This window comes from Rattus norvegicus, chromosome 5 (genome assembly GCF_036323735.1).
Source record: "Rattus norvegicus strain BN/NHsdMcwi chromosome 5, GRCr8, whole genome shotgun sequence".
Taxonomy (NCBI): domain Eukaryota; kingdom Metazoa; phylum Chordata; class Mammalia; order Rodentia; family Muridae; genus Rattus; species Rattus norvegicus.
The window spans coordinates 80,942,923-80,965,157 of record NC_086023.1 but is presented as its reverse complement, the minus strand read 5'-3'; the positions used below and the strand labels follow the sequence as shown (position 1 = coordinate 80,965,157).

At 46.4% G+C, this 22,235-nt stretch overlaps 1 protein-coding gene across 2 annotated transcripts; it reads right to left on the bottom strand.

The window, feature by feature from the left end:
* On the bottom strand, window positions 1-22,184 carry Bspry (B-box and SPRY domain containing). Of its 2 annotated transcripts, none has more exons than XM_017593607.3 (6): window positions 21,803-22,184; window positions 18,397-18,495; window positions 9,629-9,859; window positions 8,128-8,150; window positions 2,435-2,559; window positions 1-1,327 (listed from the first exon to the last, which is right to left on the bottom strand). In XM_017593607.3, exons 1-6 carry the CDS (start codon window positions 22,139-22,141, stop codon window positions 801-803), a joined length of 1,344 nt encoding a protein of 447 aa, XP_017449096.1. In that variant the 5' UTR covers window positions 22,142-22,184; the 3' UTR covers window positions 1-800. The 2 variants fall into 2 exon arrangements, with proteins under 2 accessions (XP_017449096.1, NP_071597.2); NM_022261.2 differs by having other exon boundaries at window positions 8,128-8,153; window positions 21,803-22,179.
* Window positions 22,185-22,235: the final 51 nt, after the last annotated feature.

Sequence of the window (22,235 nt, the reverse complement as noted above, 5' to 3'; positions counted from 1 at the left end):
TTACATCTTTAGAACCCTTTAATAATGCTCACATTCATTTATTAAGGCCAGCCCTCCTTTCCCCTCAGCTATTCTTGCTTGCTGCTCTCCACCCTAAGGAGGAGTCGTGATGTGGGGTGTTCACCAGGGGGAATGTTTGTCACCCTTCTCTCACACATGTAAGCCATGCTAGAGCTCAGCCTCTGGGCCCGGGACAGATGTCAAAAAGTGTGCTGCAAGCAGGTTTCCTGGAGACAGGATACTGGTGCCTCAACAGAATGTGGGAGGAGGGCACAGTGTTCTGGCCAACAGTAGCCTGGCAGGTTGTCCTTTGTATGCTAGGAAAACATCCTCTTCACATGGTGTATCATGAAAAAGACCAAGAAATACTGAACTGAGAGGCTAGGGAAAGTTCGGCACAGCCTTCTCCGCAGCTAGGCACTTTCAGGGACTGCGGTGCTTTTCCAGACACTGCCACACAACTGGTCACCTGTTTGATCAACCATTTGTTCCCTCACTGTACCTTGCTGTATACTCGCCATGCACAAGGTACTATGCTGGATGCCAGAGACACAGGTTAATGAGACCCTTGGAAGGGCACAAGTGTGGTGGGAGACTAAGGCCAAGAGGGAAGAAACAGGATCCCCACAGATGACCAGCATTGAAAAGTTATGTCTGAGTCTGAAGCAGATGCCCATCTCTCCAAAAGTTGCCCATGGGGAACACCAGTCACATCATCAAGGAAAAGGACACTAGCTAGAAGCATGGCCTGACCCGAAAGGGTGATGGGGAGGTGGATCTGGTCTCACGGTGGTCACAGGTCAGCAAACGATGGAGATGACCTGGTCGGCCACAGCAAAGACTGGGAAGAGCCTGTGCGGGAAGGACTCACGGTGGATGTGAAGCACTGTCCCTGAGGCAGGCTCGTAGAAGATCAGCTCTCCTGCCTGCAGGTCCAACAGCAGGCCCAGCTGTGTTGGGCACCGGAGGAGCGCCAGAGGTTCATGGTTCCCGTTGTGTGAGAAACAGAACTCTTGATCATAGCGGGAGAAGACCCAGGAGAAGGCATTGTGGCCCAGGCGGCAGTCACTGCCAGAACCCTTTCGGGGCAGCTGAGCTGAGGCCACACCCACTTTGTAAGCACAGCTGTGTTTAACATTCACTGCCCAGGCATGGAGCCCAGTCTGGAAGGCATTGACAGCCAGGGCATTGGGCCAGTGGTCAAAGCGCTCTGGGTCATCTGAGCAGACCTTGGACTTCTTGGCATTGAAGGTCAGGGTCTTTCGATCTTCGGACAAATTCAATAAGGGGCCGACAGTCCTTTCATCAATAAGCACATCCTCCATGCCTGCCAGAAAGAGTTCTCAGGGTTGTACCAGGTCCTCCTCAGCCCCATTCCTAACCTGGTCCTACTAGATAGTCAAAGGCTTTCTTGCCACTTGCTGAGACCTCAGACAAGCCATTCACTCTCTCTGAGCCTCAGCTTCTTCATCTTTAAATAGGACAACACTTAGAGGACTTATAGGGTATTTTTGGGGACTAGATGATATGTGTTAAATGCCTCATATAAAATACTTGATGAGGAACTTATCCAGGAGAACAATAGTTATTGGTCTAAAATCTTCATCTACAAACTCTGGTAGAAATAAGGCCCAGAAAGAAGTGCCAAGTTGGTGGTATCAAATGAAGACCCAATGTTTTAGTATTGCCATATCGTACTGCTTTCTAGCTGCTCCTTCCTACCTGTGGCTTCTAGAGCTGATATCCTGAGGGCAGAGCACAAAACTAGGAAACATGATAGCCAAACTGAGGACCATCAGATACCAGAATCTACAACATACAACCTGAGCTAGTAATTAATGTCTATATTCTCAGGAGAGACAGTCACTTCTGATAATCACTTCTGTTGCCCCAGTCTGCAGTACAGGGGCAGGCCCACATTCACCACCAGTCAATGTTTTGTTGTTCTTTTGTTCTTGAGACTGGGTCTCAGATAGGGTGAATGTCAGACTAGCCTTGAACCCAGACTCTTCCTGCCTGAGCCACCCAAGTGCTGGGCTTACGAGTGCGGATCACCTCACTCAACCATTTATTCTGATGGTTGTTAAACGGATGAGTGAAGCAAATCTAGGCAGCTTCCATGCGGACTCTGGTGGATGCCATTCAACTTTTAGAAGGCGAGATGTAAGGAGGACATGACTTAAAGGAACATAATTAATCCTATGCCTAACCGTAGAGAAATGGGAATGGCTTAGACAGGGGAAAGCAGGCTGGTCAAGCTGTACAGCCTTGGCCCTACTGAGCAGCCTGCTTCCAACATCACTGGCTACCAAAGCAGTTACCATCACACCTGTGCCAATGCCCAGTGTGACCCAGCAGCACTCCCACCCCCATCACACACAGGCAGGCAGGCAAGCAGGCAGACAGACAATGCTGGACTCTTGCAGCTCCTAACCTGAGAGAGACCCGAGAACCGATGTTGCCCACAGTTGAGTCAGTAGAGGGCTCCAAGCACACTTCTCATTAAAGCTTAATTTCTCCGACTCCTGGGGCTCCAAAATGCCCTCTGCTTCCTCGGCCCTTATGCAGGGGGAAAAAAAAGAGAGAGAGAGAGAGAAAGAGACAGAGATTCAGGAAGATTCTGGAAACTTGTATAGCTCCACATGGGTGAGGGGAGAAAAACAAAAGGAAATTCATCCTTTGGTAGGGCAATACCATGATTGTATTAGCCAGAAGGGAAAGTAGATTTTCCTGAAGTCCCCTGAAGCAGATAGACAGTCTATAGGGGAGTGTACTCTCGGGGCTGGTATAGAAATTGGTGGCAGGGGCTGGAGAGAACTCAGCTGTTAAGAGTGCCTGCTGTTTTAGCAGAGGTTCCCAGCACCGACATGACCACCCATTACTCCAGTTCCAGGGTTCAGAAAACTCTGTGAGTGCTTGCAGCCACCTGTACACACAGACACACAAGCATGCAAACAATGATAAAAATAAGTAAATCTTGGAGAGTGGAAACTGAAGGCAGTGTGCTCTGGAGTTTGAGTGACTCAGGAGTGCCCTGGGGAAGCTGACAGCAGAGCCGGAAGAGGATCTGGGCCTCGGGATCTGCTGTGTGAGAACATTTCTCTATTAAACGCTCTAGAAATTGTTTCACATCCTTCAAAACCCAATGCATCGGTAAATGTTTCTCTGGTTTAGTCCAAGGATCCAGTCACTCCTCAGCCCTTCTTGAGGATTGCACAGCAATAGGACATTTCTTCATCAAGGGGAAGGGCTGGAAGCTGGGGAGTTGACTCAACAGGTAAGGCACCTGCAGTGCAAGCTGTGCACCAGAGGCTGAATCTACAGAACCCATGAAAACTTGGTGTGATAGTGCACACCAACAGTCCCTGTGCTTCTAGGAAAGATGGAGATAGGAAGCTCGAGGACCAACTAGCCTGGTATAGCCGAGGCTAACGACAAAGAAACCCTATCTCAGTCAAGAAAAGAGGCAAGAACCAGCATCTGAGAGTGTTCTCTGACATGCTATGGCACATGCACAATGGCATTCACACACACATAAAACATGCAAACATACATGTAGACATCACACACACACACACACACACACACACACACACACACACACACACACTCACAGAAAAACCCAAGTAGGGCTGAAAAGATGGTTCAACAGTCATGAGGACTTGTTGCCCTTGTAGGAGACTTTGGTTCAATTCCTAGAACCCATGTGGCAGCTCACAACCTTCTGTTACTTCAATCCAGGGGATTCAATGTTCTCTTCTGATATCTTCATATGTACACACACACACACACACACACACACACACACACACACACACACATATAATCAGGTATACACACATATATAAAATAAGATAAATAAATATTAAAAACAAACAAAAAATTAAAGAAGGGAATGCCTTAGGACGGGTTGCCATTTATTTAGCTGTTTGGCCTCTGTGTTTACTGTTTTTATACATGGTCACTTAAACTTTGTTGTGATGGGAAGGTAGTGGTTATCCCATCTGACATGAGATCAGACTTTATACAAGGCACTTAGCAGGAAAATGAGAGCTGAACTCAAGTCCTGCTTCCTTGGAAAAATAGAACAAATTCAGGTCGGAGCCCCAGCACCATTCAAGACATTTTTTTCCCTTGGCATGAAATGAAATCTCAAAGGGACAAAAAAGTGAAGTGGAAATGTGTCCAACATTTTGCTCTCCTCCAACCTGGCTTCTCAGAAAGAACTTTCCTACTACCTCTAATTCTGGAGATGGCCTGAGGTCATTCAGCAGTACTTGTGTGATGCACGCAAGGTCTCTGAGAGACTGTCACTGACTGTCCTGGGATGAGAAGGGCCTTACAAACTCTGACAATGGGCCCTGGTGACAAAGGCTCTTTGTGGTCAGAACAAGAGAGAGCCTATGCTCTCAAACCACAGCAGCTCTATGTGGAGAAGCCCCAGCTAACAGGTGGAGACAATGTCAGCAACTAGGTTGCCATTCTAGGACAGACCTGAACCCACACATGGACTGAAATCAACAGCAAGCCACCTGGCCCAGCCACTGCATGGTGTAGAATACAAAAGTCCTGGTCCTGAGGTATAGTGGGGCCTGAATATAGCAAAGCCTTGTTGGAATCAGAACACTCCATCTATGCAGTGGGGACTTGATGATACTCTTAGGCAAGAGCTGATCCCAGCCACCACGGATGTAGAAACATCAGAGACAGCAAAGGCATTTCTCATTAGATAAGTGAGATTCTACCTATTGTCCCTTCTAACGGTACTTGGGCAAGACTGACCTCGGTCAGAGCACAAGGCACTACACGCAAATCTTCAGTGGAAGAAGCATGGACTCAGCAATCCAATGGTGTGTGTGCTAGAGGACTGAGCAAATGAATGCAGACAGCTATTGGCCTCCTGGGAGCTGGGGTTCTTTTTTATTTTATTTTTATTTTATTATTGTTGGTGGTGGTAGTAGTGGTAGTGTTTTTGAGACAGGGTTTCTCTATGTAGCCCTGTCCTGGAGCTCTCTGTGTAGGTTAGGCTGGTCTTGAACTCACAGAGATCTGTTTGTCTCTGCCTCCAAAGTGCTGGGGTTAAAGTTGTGCACCACCAAGCCCAGCCTGAGAGCCAGGGTTATTTAAATATGGATTCAAATATGGAATAGGAGACAGGCAAAGGCTAAACACTGCTATGCTAGGCCAGAATTGGAAGTTAGGATACAGATCATGCATAGGAAGTTCCATGTATGCCCAAGCTCTGGCTGAAGGCCGGGTACAATGACATGTCAGTAATCGGGGAACACTGATGCCTCATCTTAGATTTTGTGATGGTTTGCATTTGCTATTGTTTTTAGGAGCTATATTAAAGTATTTAGAGACAAAAAGTTATGTTATCCGCAACATATCATAAAATAAGTCAGAAAAAAAGTTTGTCTATAAACACTATGAAAGAGGAGATGCCGAGGGATGGTAAAGGAGAGCCACACGGATAGGCAGAACAACAGTGTGAGAGATTCCGTGGCAGAACACTGCTTCTAGCAAAGCTCATTATGCCATTTTTACAACTTTTCTGTAAGTTTGAGGTAGTTCAAAAATTTAAAAATTAGAGATGAGATTTTATTAAAATCACAGTCAAGCTTGCTTCGTACTAAGGAAATGCAGTGTTAAAGGAAGAAAATGATAAAGATGAGCAGACTGAAAAAATGACCAGAGTGTGGGAAACTCTATGAGGGAATCAGTCAAACTTGCCTTAAAGGTGTAGGTGGCTAGCCTGGGCTACATGAAATTATATTTCAAAAGCAAAAACAAAAGACAAAACTCCTACCTAACATGTGTGAGGCTCTTGAGTTGGACACCCAGCACCATAAACAAAATAACATTCGGAGAGAGCAAGCTGGAGAGATGGCTCAGAGGTTAGAGCACTTGTTAATCTTGTAGAGGAACCAGGTTTGATTCCCAGCACTCACAAGATGGTTCACCACCCATAATTCCAGTTCCAGGGGGTCTGATGTCCTCTTCCGATATTCATAGGCACCAGGCACGAGTGCCTATGAAAGCATTCATACACAAAAAATAGAATAACTAATAGAATCTATTTTTATCAGAGAGAGAGAGAGTTTGGTGTAAGGATTGACATCCTTACAATGGAATACTTCACAGACTTTCAAAAAAGTGAGGTCCTGGGTTGGGGATTTAGCTCAGTGGTAGAGCGCTTGCCTAGGAAGCGCAAGGCCCTGGGTTCGGTCCCCAGCTCCGAAAAAAAGAACCAAAAAAAAAAAAAAAAAAAAAAAAAAAAGTGAGGTCCTTGAATGTTGTGGGCATACCTATAATCTTAGCATACGGGAGGCAGAGGCAGGTGACCTCTGTGAATCTGAGGCCAGTCTGGTCTACACAGGGAGTTCAAAGCCAGTCAGTATTAAATAGTGAGATTCTTCGTAAAGATTAAAAAAATAATAAAAAGGAAGGAGGGAAGGGAGAAAGGAAGAAAGAAAGGAAGGGAGAAAAGAAGGAACTCGGGGTTGGGGATTTAGCTCAGTGGTAGAGCGCTTGCCTAGGAAGCGCAAGGCCCTGGGTTCGGTCCCCAGCTCCGAAAAAAAGAACCAAAAAAAAAAAAAAAAAAAAAAAAAAAAAGAAAAGAAGGAACTCTAAAAGTACTGATGTTGAATTTTTTTCTAAAATAGCTACTAAGAAGTAGAACAACGGGTATAAAATAATTAAAATAATCCCATCTGTGTTCATTTAAAAATAGATATTGTTAAAAGAAAGCAAAAAAGGAAACACACACACAGACACAGATACATACACACAGACACACATACATACAGACACACACACAAAAACACACAGAAACACACACACACATACACAGAAAACCACACACACACATACACACACACAGAGAACCACACACATACACACAGACACACACACAGACACACAGAAGCACACACATGGAGAACCACACACAGACACACACACACACACACATATACACACACAGAGAGACACACACACACATACACAGAAAACCACACACACACATACACACATACACAGAAAACCACACACACACACATACACACACAGAGAGAACCACACACACACACATACACACAGAAGCACACACACGGAGAACCACACACAGACACACACACACACACACACAGACACACAGAAGCACACACACGGAGAACCACACACAGACACACACACACACACACACACATATATACACACACACAGACACACACAGACACACACACACACACACACACACATTTGAAATTCCACATCTAAGACTGGTGAGTAGACTCAGTGGATAAAGGTACTTGCAACAAAGCTCGTCAACCTGAGTTCAATGTGGTAGAGAGAATCAACTCCCACAAGTTGTCTCTGACCTCCACACATGAGCCATGGCACACCCACATACATACATGCACCCAAAATAATTAAGTAACTAAACAAATACATTTAAAAAATCTACAAATTTGAAACCAACCATATCTCTAGGGAAATGAGACTGGGAAGAGTTGATGAAGATTCCCCTTTAACTTTCAGCTTTTCTTTTTAGAGGGTCAGGAATTGAACCAGGACCTTGTACGAGCTAGGCAAAGCCCTGAAGTACCAAGCAGCAACCATAGAGAGATCGCTAATCACCTTGCCTGGCAAATTCTATCCACTTGGTCATTTCCTCAGGCCCCAGCCTCTCAACCTTTTAGTACACAGGAGGGACCTGTTGAAATTCCTTTACTGAACGACTAGATAGGACATTGGAGTGTGAATACAAACTTGAGTCTTGAAGTCCTTTCACTGCAGAAAGGAAGGTAGAGGAGTCAAGGGGACAAGTATCAGGTGACTCCAGGCTCCAGTTCTGGGTCTTAGCAAATTTTCTGCCCCCTTTGGGCCTCAGCATTCTTAACCATAATGACCCTAGTTAAGTAGGGTAAGATTAGAAAGCCCAAGGCAAGACCCTGAGTAATAAATACTTGTTTCACTGCCTTTCCAAATGTACCTAACCAAACATGGTGGGGTAAGGCTCAGGAGATGACCTTGGAGCCAGCCTCTAGGACGTTGCTCAGCTACACTGCCTAGGAAGAACTGGGAGTCTCAGTAACTGCCTGAGGAAATCATATGGCCACTTACCTCTCAAGAATCTCCTGCTCCATCTGCTGAAAGAGAAAAGAGCAAGGTCAGGCTGGCAGCACTCCCAGCAAATGGAGAAGACCTGAAGACACTTCGGTGCATACAATGTGAGTAGACGCAGACTGTACAGCAAAGACCAAGCACAAACCTTTCTGGGCTGAATCTCACACACGCACAGGCTCCCCTGCCCTCCCTGCACACACGAAGAATGAGTCACCCATTGCCACCTACCCTGAGGCATCCCTGGTTCCCCTCAACTCCATTTCAGGACCATCCTCTATAGACCCAGATCCCCACTGCCCGCTGCCACGGAGACTATCAATCAGCTCCTAGATGGCTGTTGACTTTGAGTACTTTATTGTGACCATTCCTGTGGCCAGGACAGAATTGCCTGTGCCTGGGAGCTGGTGCTGAAGGAACGCACAATCTAGGACAGTCACAATCTAGGACAGTCTCCATGACTGCCCGACTTGAAAGGGAGGAGGCTGGCCTGGTGATTCTGCATCTCTCTGTTCTCCAGTGATACCCCAATGTCTTGCCATCCCCTCAAAACTGGAGGCATCTTCATATCTATAAAGTACTTTGAAAAGCAACAAACTGAATATTAACTGTGCTTATGTCTGGGCATACCAAGAGTGTATTTGTTTACATTGGTGCCCTTGCACAGCCTTCTTCCTGTGTACTTTCGAACTTTCTTCACCACCCCAATTCCCTGTACCTGAGTACTTTTCTTTTTACTTCATCCAGGAAGCTGTCTATGATCCACTCCAACTGCCTTGGGGATGTCCTGACCTCCGAGGTACTCCTCTGCTACAGTGACTTGTCAGTGTTTGTCTTGGGTACGGTTGGGAACAACTGCAGCTGTGTCCTATAACTCTGCCCCATTGCACAACACTTAGGCCCTCAATACACGTTTGACATTGAAAGTATGTTGTTATAAGGGGCCAAAACTCTCATAATTATATTCCCCGTCTCATATTAAAATGGAATGAGCCAATGATATGTACTTAAACATATAGTAAATATAGATACAGGGGCCACTGTGTGGGGATCTTGCAGTGAATGAGAGGAACACTGGGTTCAGCTCCAAATACAGCCTGGGAATTGATGGCCATGGAGCAGGATGGGATTGGTGGGTGGAAAACTCTGAGGGGGAGGAAGGATCCTGGTTAACCCTACCTAACAGGATTCCTGCTGAAGACAGACCAGGATGATCAAACAACACTTAGGGATAGTGGAGATGTAGATCTGATCAATGCCAAAGGCTATGAGATGTCAGTGGTGAGGGCTTTTGGTCGACCTGACTTAGCTGGGTTCTTTGCTGAGGAAGTATATAGTTGGGCCTAGATGGAAGGAGCTTCAGAGTCTGGTTTGAAATCATCGTCACCCATCCCTGTCCCAAAGGCTCACTGTCACTCACCATCCCACCCACAGGCATTCTCAAGCTCTTCACATCAAGGGAACCTGGCCCACCTCTCGTCCTCACCCTCTCCTGACTTACAATCAGCTGGAGGTCATTCAGATGGGTGAGCATGTCCACCATGCTGGTGCGGAGGGAGTCCAGTTTCCGGAGTTTGTCATCCCAGTGTGCCCTCTGAGTCAGGATGCACTGGTGGGCCCGCTCCTCTTCGCTGTGCACCTGCTCCAGTAATCGCTGTTCCTCACTCTCACACAGGCACCTCACCAGACTCAACCTCTGGATGATCACTTCCCTCGTTGCATTAGCCATGATCTGGCAAGGAATAAGGTGAAGGGTCAGGCTCTAGCAAAGCCCCACTCACGAGTAAGGGTGGGGGGGGTGTATATGGGCCGCTGCCTTTTGGCAGTTTGGGCCTTCTTTTAGGACACAGTAGTGCCCTCTTGAAGGGAATCAGAATACTGCCCGGGGTCGTCGATGCCGATTACACAGGAGAAATTAAAATCATGGTCTCTGTCGAAAGGGGTGGGATAGTTATCCCCCAGGGAGACCGTATAGCTCTGCTTATATTATTCCCTCAATTCAACACTGATAATCTAGTAAGGAAATTCAGCAGAGGGAATCAAGGATTTGGCTCCACTGGTATTAGCGCCTTTTGGGCTTCCTCTTTGGCAGAGCGGCCCATACTGACCTTGTGGATTGAAGGCAAGGCCTTCAAGGGAATATTAGATACTGGAGCAGACTCCACAGTCATTTCTAAGAGTTTCTGGCCTAAGGCATGGCCACTGGACACTACGCAGTTACTCCTGCAGGGAATTGGCACTGCTTCGGCCCCCTTTAGGAGTAGTAAAATACTTAAATGGAAAGACGAGGAAGGACATATGGGATATTTTCAACCCTTTATCATCGATTATATTCCTGTTACTCTATGGGGAAGGGATGTTCTTCCTGATATGGGAGCTGTCTTGACTACACAACCTGCTCAAACAATGATGAAAAGTATGGGGAGGAGCCCAGGTAGGGGACTAGAAAAAAAATTTTTATAGGAAAAATCGTACAGTATTAATGAGGAAAAACAGATTATACACCATCCTTGGGACAAGAGTAGACTGGGAAATTTATCTTAAGGGCCACTGCTAAACAGCCTCCAAGCATTCAACCTTTACCCATTACATGGAATTCTAATAAACCAGCGTGGGTCAGGCAGTGGTCCTTATCCAAAGAGAAATTGAAGGCTGCTCATCTTTTAGTGCAGGAACAACTTGAAGCAGGACATATAGTTCCATCTACATCTCCCTGGAAGACTCCTATCTTTGTGATCAAGAAAAAATCAGGAAAATGGCGTCTTTTGCAAGATCTTAGAGAAGTCAGTAAGACTATGGAACCTATGGGGGCCACACAACCTGGCCTTCCCTCCCCTGTAGCAATTTCTAAATCTTGGTTCATGTTAATTATTGATTTAAAAGATTGCTTTTTTACTATCCCTTTGCACCCTAAAGATTGTAAAAGATTTGCCTTTAGTGTGCCTTCAGCTAATTTCAAGGAACCGGCCCATCGCTTTCATTGGGTAGTTTTACCTCAGGGTATGGCTAATAGCCCCACCCTTTGTCAAATTTATGTTGCTGTTGCCCTAAGGCCCCTTAGGGATAGATGTCCTCAGTTGTATATTGTTCATTACATGGATGATATCTTACTGTCAGGGCCCAATAAAACTGAGGTACTAGAGGCCTTTGCAGACCTTCAGGAGGATTTGCAATCAGCAGGATTGGTCCTTGCCCCTGAGAAAATACAACAGAATTTCCCTTATCAATATTTAGGACATCAATTACTGCAAAAGGGAATAAAACCATTACGATTACAAATTAGATTAGATAAATTGAAAACCTTATATGATTTCCAAAAATTACTAGGAAATATAAATTGGCTTCGCCCCTCATTACATCTTGGTACAGGACAGCTAAAACCGTTATTTGAAATTTTGAAGGGAGAACCTTCTCCAACTTCCTTAAGAACTTTAACACCTGAAGGCCGTAAGTGTTTAGAACTAGTACAAGATGCTTTGGAGAAAGCTCATCTTAATTATATTGATTATAACAAGCCCTTCTCCTTGATTATTTTTGCGTCCTCACATTCCCCAACTGGACTTTTTTGGCAGGATGGTCCCCTATTATGGGTCCATTCTCAGGTCTCTCCAGCCAAGGTGGTGATAGCCTATTACCAGGCAGTGGTGCAATTACTTTTTAAGGCTCAAAAAATGAGTATTCAGGTCTTTGGGGTAGAGGCTAAATTTATTATTCTACCTTACGATCAAGAACAGGTAAATAATTTGATTAGAACTTTTGATGATTGGTCTATTTTTTCATGTTCCACTACTAGTCAATTTGATAACCATTATCCTGAAAATAAAATTTGTCAATTTTTTAAGTTACATCCTGTGATCTTTCCCTCTATAGTCAAAAATCAGCCTTTAAGTAAAGCTAGATTAGTTTTCACTGATGGTTCTTCTAAGGGATACGCTGTGGTTCTTTCAGAGGGCAAAGTGGAGGAAATGATGCTTTATTCCACCTCAGCACAGTTGGCTGAATTAAAGGCCCTTCTTTTAGCGCTATCCTTGTTTCCTGAAGAGCCGTGCAATATTTATACCAATAGTGTTTATGTATCTAATATTATTTTACCTTTGGAAACTGCTGCACATGTTGCTCCTGTGTTCCCCACCTACTCTTGTCTTTTGCAAGTGTGCAGGCATTATTGTGGCAACGCAAAGAGCCATTTATGTAGGGCATATCAGAGGTCATCTGGATTGCCTGGCCCCTTGGCAGGAGGTAATGCTGCTGCTGATCTGTATACTAGGCCACAATTTATAGCTGTAGCCCTTGATTCTTATGATTTGGCCCTTCAATTACATAGAAAATTTCATATAAATTCACAACCTTTAAAACATAGTACAGGATGCACCAAGGAGCAAGCTGTTCAGATAGTTACTCAGTGTCCTTCGTGTGCTCTGTTAATGCCTTCACTCAGTCTGGGCGTCAATCCTAGAGGATTGATGCCCAATGATACTTGGCAAATGGATGTCACACATGTACCTTCTTTTGGGAAATTGAAATATGTCCATGTGTCCATAGATACCTATTCAGGATTGATCTTTGCTTCTGCTCACAGTGGAGAAAAGATCAAAGATGTGAAAAGCCATTGTTTACAAGCCTTTGCCTTTATGAATGTGCCTAGGCAAATAAAAACTGATAATGGACCAGCATATACCAGCAAAACATTTCAACAATTTTGTGCTTATTTCGATGTCCTTCATAAAACCGGTATCCCTTACAAATCTCAAGGTCAAGCAATTGTAGAGCGAGCCCATTTAACCATAAATAACCAACTTGGAGGACTAAAAGAGGGAGAGTATACAGCCCCTCCTACTAAATTATCAACTATCCTTTATATCTTAAATTTTTTAATTGTGGACAAGACTGGTCTCTCCGCGGCTGACAGGCACTGGAAGAAGGACAGAGCACATAATGGTTTAGTTAAATGGAAAGATCTGGCTTCAGGAGCCTGGAAGGGGCCTGACCCCATCTTAGTCAGGGTGAGAGGATCAGCTTGCATCTTTCCCAAGGATGCTGAGACCCCTGTTTGGGTTCCTGAGCGTTGTGTGCGTCCAGTGGATGACAGTCCACCCAGGGATATACCAAAACTTCATGAAGAATCTCCCGATCCTGATGCCAGTGGGAATGCATAACAGAACACAGCCCGCTGTTACCACAACAGACCACACATCAGGTAAAATGGCAGCTCGCACAAGGGTAAAACGAATGATTCTCAACCTTACTTTTATCTTAAAGGATAGTCTACGTTTTGTTAAAATTTTTATAAAGCCTCGTTAAATAGCTCCTTTTTTCATTCATGTTTACTTTTGGTAATGTTTCCATAGCTGATTTAAGTATTACTGTTACCAATGCTAGTGTTAATAGGTTTGAGAGATATTTTGTACCCATTAGTCTTCTTAGAAATGGTAGTTATCTGCCTCCTAGACCAGCGCACATAGGTGCTGGCCTAAAACCTCTAAGTACTGCCTCTTGAAGTGTATCTGATATTTTTGAAACCTCACATTTTTGCCCAAATGAGAAGAGTAAACATTTTCTAAAATCTGTGCCATGTGTGGTGGCACCCCTTTTTCCTTTTTGGTTCGGAATGGGGCTGGGATAGGGTAAGGGGAGGAGATTCTCAATTGTTCTCCTAGGTCCATTCCTACCAACCAGTTGCTGGGAACAAAAGGATTCTACATGGATTGTTCGACTTCCTGGTGTGATCCCCATACCTCTGGATAAAGGCTGATTCCCAGTGGTACTCTACAGGCATAAAAGAGACTTTGGCATTACTGTGACAGTCATTGCTACCATCACCATTTCAGCCACTGCTGCTACAGTGGCCAGTGTAGCCATATATCAATTGGCAGCTGTCGTAGGGACTGTGGGACTATGGATACATTCTGGAGAAGTCGCCACAGCATTGGCTATAGCATTAATATTCAGATTCAGTTGGTCATTCTTCATCTCAACCAACAAACTGTTCTCAATTGGACTTCCTCTGTGAAACCCATGTTATATCTTGTTCTGACTTTTATCATTTTATGTGTGTAACCCCTGTTAAGGTCCTTAATAGCAGCAAGGCTCTTGGGGATGAGTGCTTATCTTGATTGCTCGCCCTTAGCAGCTGCCCTTGGGCTGTTCTAGAGTACCAACAGATCCAGTCTCAGGCTGAAACCAAACAGGTTTGGTTTTCATTGGCCGGGAATAATCCACTGGCCCAAATTAGGCTCAGTTTGTATGACAAGTAGTTAGCCAAAGACGGGCAACCTTCTGGGACCATACTCTCCTAAGACAGAAAATCCTGAGGCTGGCAGGATTTTCAGAGACGGGAAAGAGTTTTGGAACCCCAGATTGATCCTAAGACAGGTGCTACTTAAAAAAAATAATAAAAGAGGGGGAATTGTTGGGTCCTACCTTGGTGTTTCCCTCCCCCCCTCGCTGAGCCTTTTTAGCCTGCTATAGCAAGAAATTGTTTACACCCTTGGCAGCTGCTCTTAGCCCCTGATTTGGGGCTGGGATTCTCCATGGCACCCTTCCTCCCCACCCAGCCTTCCTGCTTGTTGTTGTTAAGAAGTTGTTTATGCCCTTGATTGGGCCAGAACTTTTACCACACAGACTTTTCCTGTTTTCCTGGTTGGGGGTTTTCACCTGGTATATAAGGAGATCTCAGTAAAGCCTTGCTGGCACTTGCTGAAAACGGATGACCTGTGTACTTGATTTATTTCAATCCCGCAGACCTACACCCGATATTCACACACTGTCGGTGCAGGTGCTGACAAGTGAACCATAGCGATCAACAGAGCAGAAGGACCTTAAAGAGACACTCTTATCAACTAGAACCAACCAGGCTTCAGTTAAAATTGACCCCACCCGAGGCAAAAATCATATCACCTCTAAGGCTTGTTCATTCCAGTTAGCCCCAAAGGAGGGTTTTTCTGTTCCCTGGAGTGGCTCTGAAGAAAATTCTCAGCTCAGCAAGGTAATGAACATCACCTTCTAACTCCCAGTGGTCAGGGCCTGGCATGCAGTGGGTACCTCAAAACATGGACTCAGTGACTGGGCGGGGAACTGTCCTAGGGAAGATCTCTTCTAACGCTAACACAGGGAGCCAGCGGCAGAAGTGGAACCAGAAGCGCATTCCTCTGGCTGTCAGTCTAGCGCCACGCCAGGTGACCAATCATCCATTTGTGGCATAAAGCACCTGCACTCCGACTCTTGCCAGATGAGTCAGAGTAGAGCTGCCTTCTTTGTGGCAGAAGGCCAAGGACAGCCAGTTGCTTCCGTGGGCCCTGTCTCTGGAAACCTGCTTTGTACAGTACAAGGAGCAGTCACCTCTGTTTAAATTGAGACCCATGATCTACCCAGTGCAGAGGGGAGACCAGCTTAGAATATCAAGGAGACTCACTTGAATCTGAAGCACATGGCCTCATTTGTATTATTGTAACTGCTTCCTATTTAGTCTCCTGGCTTCATTCTAGCTGCCTACGGTTACTTCCTACTACAGTTGAAAGGGAGCTTTTTTAAAAATGGAAGCCTCCATCTTTCTGCCCCACCACTCCCGTGTGTGCACACACGCACACACACGCATGCCACATACATGTTGGCTCTCCAGCTGCCCCAAGTAGGCACTAGCAACCAAACTAAGATTCTCTAGAACAGCAGGAAGTGCTCTTAATCTCTTAACTGCTGAGCTACCCCCATTCCTTAAACTTAAGTCTTTCACTTACTCTGTTTATGAAAAGAAAAAAGAAAAAAGCCTTTCAACAGCTTCTCTTTATCTGAAATGAAGTGAACCCTTCTGTGGCTAAGAGGGTGGAACCCAGCTCCTCTCTGAGCCTGTTGCTTCTCTGGCCCAGGTTCTCCCTGAACCTCTTGCGTCTCTGATTTGACTTCTTCCTACATCTGACCCGTTCACACAGCTTCAGCCTTGCAGGATCTACTGCTCCAGCAGGTCAAGCACCCTTCTGCCCAGGGCATCTGCACTCGGTAACCTCTCTGCATACTCTTCCCCCGCTGTGGGGTTCACTACCCCACTTCTTAGGTTTCCGTGCAAATATAAACCTTCTTTCTTCGAACTTTTACTTATTGTGTTGTGTATGTTTGTGTGCATGCAGATGGGTGTGCACGCCATGGTGCATGTGTGCAGGTGAGAGCACAACTTTATCGAGTAGTTCTCTCCTTCTATCTTTTTGTGGGTTCCAGGGAACAAAGTCAGGGCAGCAGGCCCCTGCAGCAAGCAGTTTATCTGCTGAGCCGTATGCCAGCCCCAAATAGCAACCTTTCCTATTGGGAGCACTCCTTAGCATAGCATGAGTAAACCGAACCCCTGGCCTCAGACGTGTTGTCCGCCTTCCTCTTTACATCTCCCTCAAGGAGCGGATTACTTCTGACATGACATAAACCTCATCCTTTATTGTCCCTCTCTACTGACAGAACAGAGCATTGAAGAAAACAAGCAGTTTCATGTTTGTTCACTGCAGAAGGCCCAGCACGCAGGCCAGTGGAAGTGCTCAGTAAAGATTTGTTAAATAAATAGTGAAATGTCAGAAGTCTCCCACTCACAGCCAGCATCTGCTACTGTAGCTTCCCGTCTATATTGTACTGAAGCTTTAGCCAGTGCAGGGGACAAGAAAATAAGGAAAAATAAATAAAGAAAGTGAAAGGCAGATGGAGTAGAGAAATCAACATCATCCTGCAAACAGAAGTGGTGATGAACACAGACTAGGTGGACGGCTCACTGCCTCCTGGTTCCTAGTCCTGGTCTCTTTAGCTTCTGAGAAACCCCTGTGCCCTGCTATGATGTTCCCTGTTTGTGGTGGATTGCCCTGGTACTGTTTGTATTTTGACACTAATTCCGCTTGCCCAAGGGGGGCTGCCTCGAAGAGGAGTAAATCACGTACTCAGGTGACTTCATGTGAACCATCTCCCCATTTTAACTTGTAAAATTAAGGCTAGAGCTGATGATTGGGCAGTGGAAAGGAAAGGTGGAACTGAAGGTGAATTGGAGTGGAACTGAAGAGAGAGAGGGAGAGAAAGGAGCAGGGGAGATGAGGAGAGGAAGGAGAGAGGAAGACAGAAGAAGAGCAGGTGGAAGGAAGATGGAGCTGAAGCCTGTGGCCTGGAGAAGCCACAGTTCTAAGGGCCCTCCTAGCTGGGAACAGAGCAGTGTAGTGGTGGATCTGCCCAATGTAGGCGCAGCTTGTGTTCATATTAACTGAGGTGTGTTTTCCTTGCATGGCCTTATTAGGGTTGGAGATTTACCCCAACACATATTTGTTTATGCCAGTTCCCTGGCCTTAAGGGCACACTTGAGAGTAGAGGGACAATAGCCATTCTGGAAGAAGGACCAGCAGTGCAGTGCAGCAGCTACAGTGGCTGGAGAGCCAGAGGCTCAGGGCATAGAACTGAGTCTGCAGTGAGGCAGCAGGGCCGTGTGCAAGCCAACTAACTTCCCTAGGATTTATTTCCCCATCCCAAGTAGGGGTGCTGACTGCCACCTGCTGCATAATACTGTTGCAAGGACACTTCAAAGAATCCTGGCATAGAGGCACCTGCCTGTGATCTCACCTCCTGAAGGTGGAAGCAGAAGATCAGAAGTTCCTGGCTCTATAGCAAGTTTGAGGTCAGTCTAGGGTATATGAAACACTGTTTCAATAAACAAAAGAAATACCTCAAAAGAATTGGAGATGTAGCTCAATGATAGAGCATTTTCCTAGCATATACATGATCCTGGCTTCAATGCTTCAGACTGGTTTTTAAAAGAAGAAGAAGAAGACACCATGTAAAAGTGCCCAAATTCGTAATTCTAGGGATGTACCCAAAATAATTCCACAGTGAAAGATTCAAGTATGGGGCTGGAGAGATGGCTTGGAGGTTAAGAGTACTTGTTGATCTTGCAGAAGATCTGAGTTCATTTCCCAGCACCCACATGGTAGCTCACAGCTCTCTGTAACTCCAGTTCTAAGTGATTCAACGCCCTCTTCTGGTTTGCAAGGGTGCCAGGCACACACATAGCCCACATACATACATGCAAGCAAAATAATCATACACGTAAAATAAGTAAGTCTAAAATTTTTGAGTAAAGGAAGGTACTAATCTTTTTGACGGTCTAACCCAACGTTACCGAAAACGCTGCTTTCTAGTGTATTGCCTGTGTAGTAAAGGAGAGAATCAGCCACCTCTGCCAGTAGTACAAGGCTGTGGACTAGGCTCTTATCCTAGGAGGAGGCACAGTGTGGAGAGGAGAGAGGAAGAATTAATTACCATTGCTTTCTGGTTCTTCCCCTGCAGGACCTCGGCCACATACTTGGTGATGCCAGCACTCTGTAACTGCAGCTTCTCACAGTGGTCCACAATCTTGTTCTACAACACAAATGACACCACAGCGTCTTTATTCATGCATATGGGCCACTCGCTCACTGATTTTTCCTTTTTACTCTGCTCTTAATCACACACTCCTAAGGCCCAAACCCAGATATCATTGTTATCAAAGACAATGCTACCCCCACATATGCCTATCATGTCTTTTCTTCAGATCACTAATGCTGGACTCCCCAGTAACTCATTTGGGGCCATCAAGACACTTGGGTCTTAGCCAGGTACTGGTGGTACTGCTTCAATCTCAGTACTTAAGAGGCAGAGGCAGGCAGATCTCTGTGAGTTTGAGGCCAGCCTGATCAAAGATACTTGGGTCTTTATGTGTTTGTCCCTAACCCTCTTCCTCCTCTGTCTTCACCGATGACTACTTCCACTTGTTACTCTATCCAGTCTGAACCCAAAGTTGGGCCTCCTTTGTCAACCTTCAAGCCTCCCATTAGCACAGCCATTTTTCCTGAGGCCATCAGTACAGGCTGTGTTGGCTCAAAACCTCCCAGTCGTTTTTCAATACAGTCACAGTGAGAACCGGTCTCTTGGCCAACAGGTCCTACCTGGCACAACTCTTTGTCTCCTATGTCACCTCCTGCTTCCCACTAACCTTCCACTAACCTTCCGCTCCTCAAAAGCAACAGCTTTACCCAGGCTCAGGCCCTGGCCTTCTTCCTTCTTCCTTCAGTTATCTCCCTGACTGTCTATTCACTCACAAGCTACCTCCTCAGAGAGGGCCTCCCTGACTCACCTCCACCTTTGCCCTGCTTTATTTCTCACAACTGACAACCTATGGTATATTGACTTTCGTATGGGTTTCTGTCTCTTGCTACTGGAGCATAAACACCGCTCTGACCTCTGACTTACCATCCAGAGGGGAGTTCCTGCTCATAAATGTAATTTAATGTTGGTAAATATTACACTACAATAAATTATAATTACAATAATAACATGTATTTATTAATGATGAACGCTTGTGGCCTTGACCACAAGTGAGTCTCGGTTCTCAGTTCCCAAAGTCACTAGTGTCAACTGTAAAGGAACAGACAACGGTTTAGAAATGAGGAAGCTGAGGCAGATAGTAAAGTGGATCACTCCAGGAGACATGGTTAGGCAGCAGGAAATAGGTGGCACTCTTCCAAGCAGCAACCCCTCCATTACTGCCCCCTAACAACGGGCCTCAGTACCAACTGCCCCAAGGCAATCCAGCTACCTCTTCCAGAAAACTCTCCCAAACGCTCCCGCCAGTCAGCTATCGTGAACTGTGGCATTGTGACCGTGTACCCAGAGACTGAGAGAATTGAGCTTAGCATTTTTCCTTTTTCCTTTAACAAATGTTTTATGAGTGTGTACTAATCCTATAGACTGTGTCACTGTAACTCTTCTTCAATCACACCCTTCATTCATTCATTAATTCCCCCTCCCCCAACCCTGATCCTCTCTTCTTTAGTGCCCCGTCTTCTAAGTTTCATCTATCTCTTTTTTGACACAGGGTTTCTCTGTACAGCTCTGACTGTCCCAGAATTCACTTTGCATACCAGGTTGGCCTTGAACTCACAGAAATCTTCCTCCTAAGTGTTCAGACTAAAGCTGTCACAGCTGGCTTTGTTTGTTTGTTTGTTTGTTTGTTTGTTTGTTTATGGCAAGGCCTCAATGTAAAATCCAAACTGGCCTCGAACTCGCCATCTCTTTACCTTCCTAGTACAGGAGTGTGCCACCACACCCAGCTCATGCCGTCCTGTTACAGCTTGTGTCTAGGTTCCACATACGTGAGAAAATGGGTGTCTTTCAGAGTCAGGCTTGTTTCACTTAATGTGGAGGTGTCCATTCTACCCAGCTTCCTGCCAATCACATAATCTTATTCTGTATTATGAAATAATGCTCTAGTGGATGGATATCCGTGAAAATGTTCACATTTTTCTTATCTTTTCGTCCACTAATGGGCACCTAGGCCCGTTCCTACCATGAGCCTACCTTCTAACTAGCTATCAAGGCATGAATCCAGAAGCTAAGAGCAGTTGAACTGGTCCTATTTTGTCCAGGTCAGTAGTGATTATGCTCCAGAGACATTTTCACTACAGGATGGAGGGACAGGAAGAGTGTGCTGAAGGCATTGTAAACTCTAGGGCTGGACATGCAGCTCAGGGGTCTAAAATACATGAGGCTCAAAAAACCCAGCATGGAAAAAAAAAAAACGAACAAACAACAACAAAAACAACTCTAAAGTAGAAAGAAAGACGGCAAGACTCACTTTCCTTATGCCAGGGTTGCATGTAAGTGTAAGGTCTTGGGGTGGCCCAGGGAAGGCACCTGAGGCAGAGTACCAAGCTTACTATCCTGTCCCGGCCTTCACCCCTCCCACCACTCATATAGTCGTGATGGTTGCTTTTCAAGATTTTCCACTAGGTCATTTCCTCTTCGTAACCGCTGAGATCAAAAAGTGGTTTCCTCTTGCCCGGTCAATGAATCTCCCCCTCTTAAACCCGGAATACTAAGAGTCTGGGAGGAGTTACCATCCTCCCGTGGGCCCCCTTTTCCTCCTCTGAAAAGCCCTAGTTAGAACCCAGGCATATCTAAGTCCTTAGGAATTTGTAAAACCCTTACCCATGATGCAAGCTGATTTACATCAACTTTACTCAAGTTTATTTTCACCATCCCTGAGTAACTGATCTCCACTGGCTCCAGTTTCCGGGAAGGTGTGTTTATTACAATCTGGTTTGAGGAGGTGATGTCCCCAGCGACCCGCTCTCAGTGCGCAGCAGGGCTCAATGCCAGGGTGGGGTTGGGAAGATTAAGCCATTTAATCAAATTGCAAGGAGTTCCCCAGGGGCCACAGCTAGAATGAAAGGTAGACTGCGGCACCAAGGTGACTTGGCCTCCAATCTCAGCAGCTCAGGGAAAAGGGTGGGGGTGTAACAGGAAAATGACCAGCCTAGAGCCACACTGAACGAGGAGGCCTTAGAAGAGAGAGTGTCCTGCCATTCTTCCACCCCATCCACCACCTCCATCACAGTCAAGACCAGGTTTCCGGGGGTGGGGGGTACTAAGTTTTTATGAGGTCAGCTATAACAAACACGTGAATGCCCCGAAACTACTGATGAAAGACACCAAGCTAGGATCTGTGACTCACAGGGAGGGGGCAGGATTCAAACTTGGATTCAGTTTACTTCAGAGATCACACCTTTATCACCTCGTTCTGCAAGGAAAGCCACAGAGAAGCCACTCTCTCCCAAGGTCCCCGGTTCCTGCCAGTTACCCTTGCCCCAAGAGAGCCGCCCTAGTTCCCGGCCCCGTGCCCGCTCACTCTCAGCTCCTCAGCGTGCTCCTCCGCTCGGCGGATGCGGTGCCGGTGACATCGGCCGCCAAACCCGGCGCAGGTGGCGCATACCGGTCGTCGCTCCGAGAGGCAGAACCAGCTCAGAGGCTTCCCGTGCTCGGGGCACAACTGGCATGGCTGGTACCTCTGCCCGGGTTCCCGCCCCAGTCCGGGTCCCGGCCCCGGCGCCGGCCCCGGCCCCGGCCCGGGCGCCGGCCCCGGCCCCGGCTCCGACTCCGGCTCCGGCCCGGGCTCCGGCACCGGCTCCGGAACCGACTCCGGCCCGGACTCGGACCCGGACTCCGTCCCGGAGACATCCGAGGACATGGCCGGTGCCGGAGGCCGCGCGCTCCACCTGTCGCAGGTGCCGGGGGCGTGGTTTTTCCAGGCCCCGCCTTCTCTGGCATCGCCCCTCCCAGGC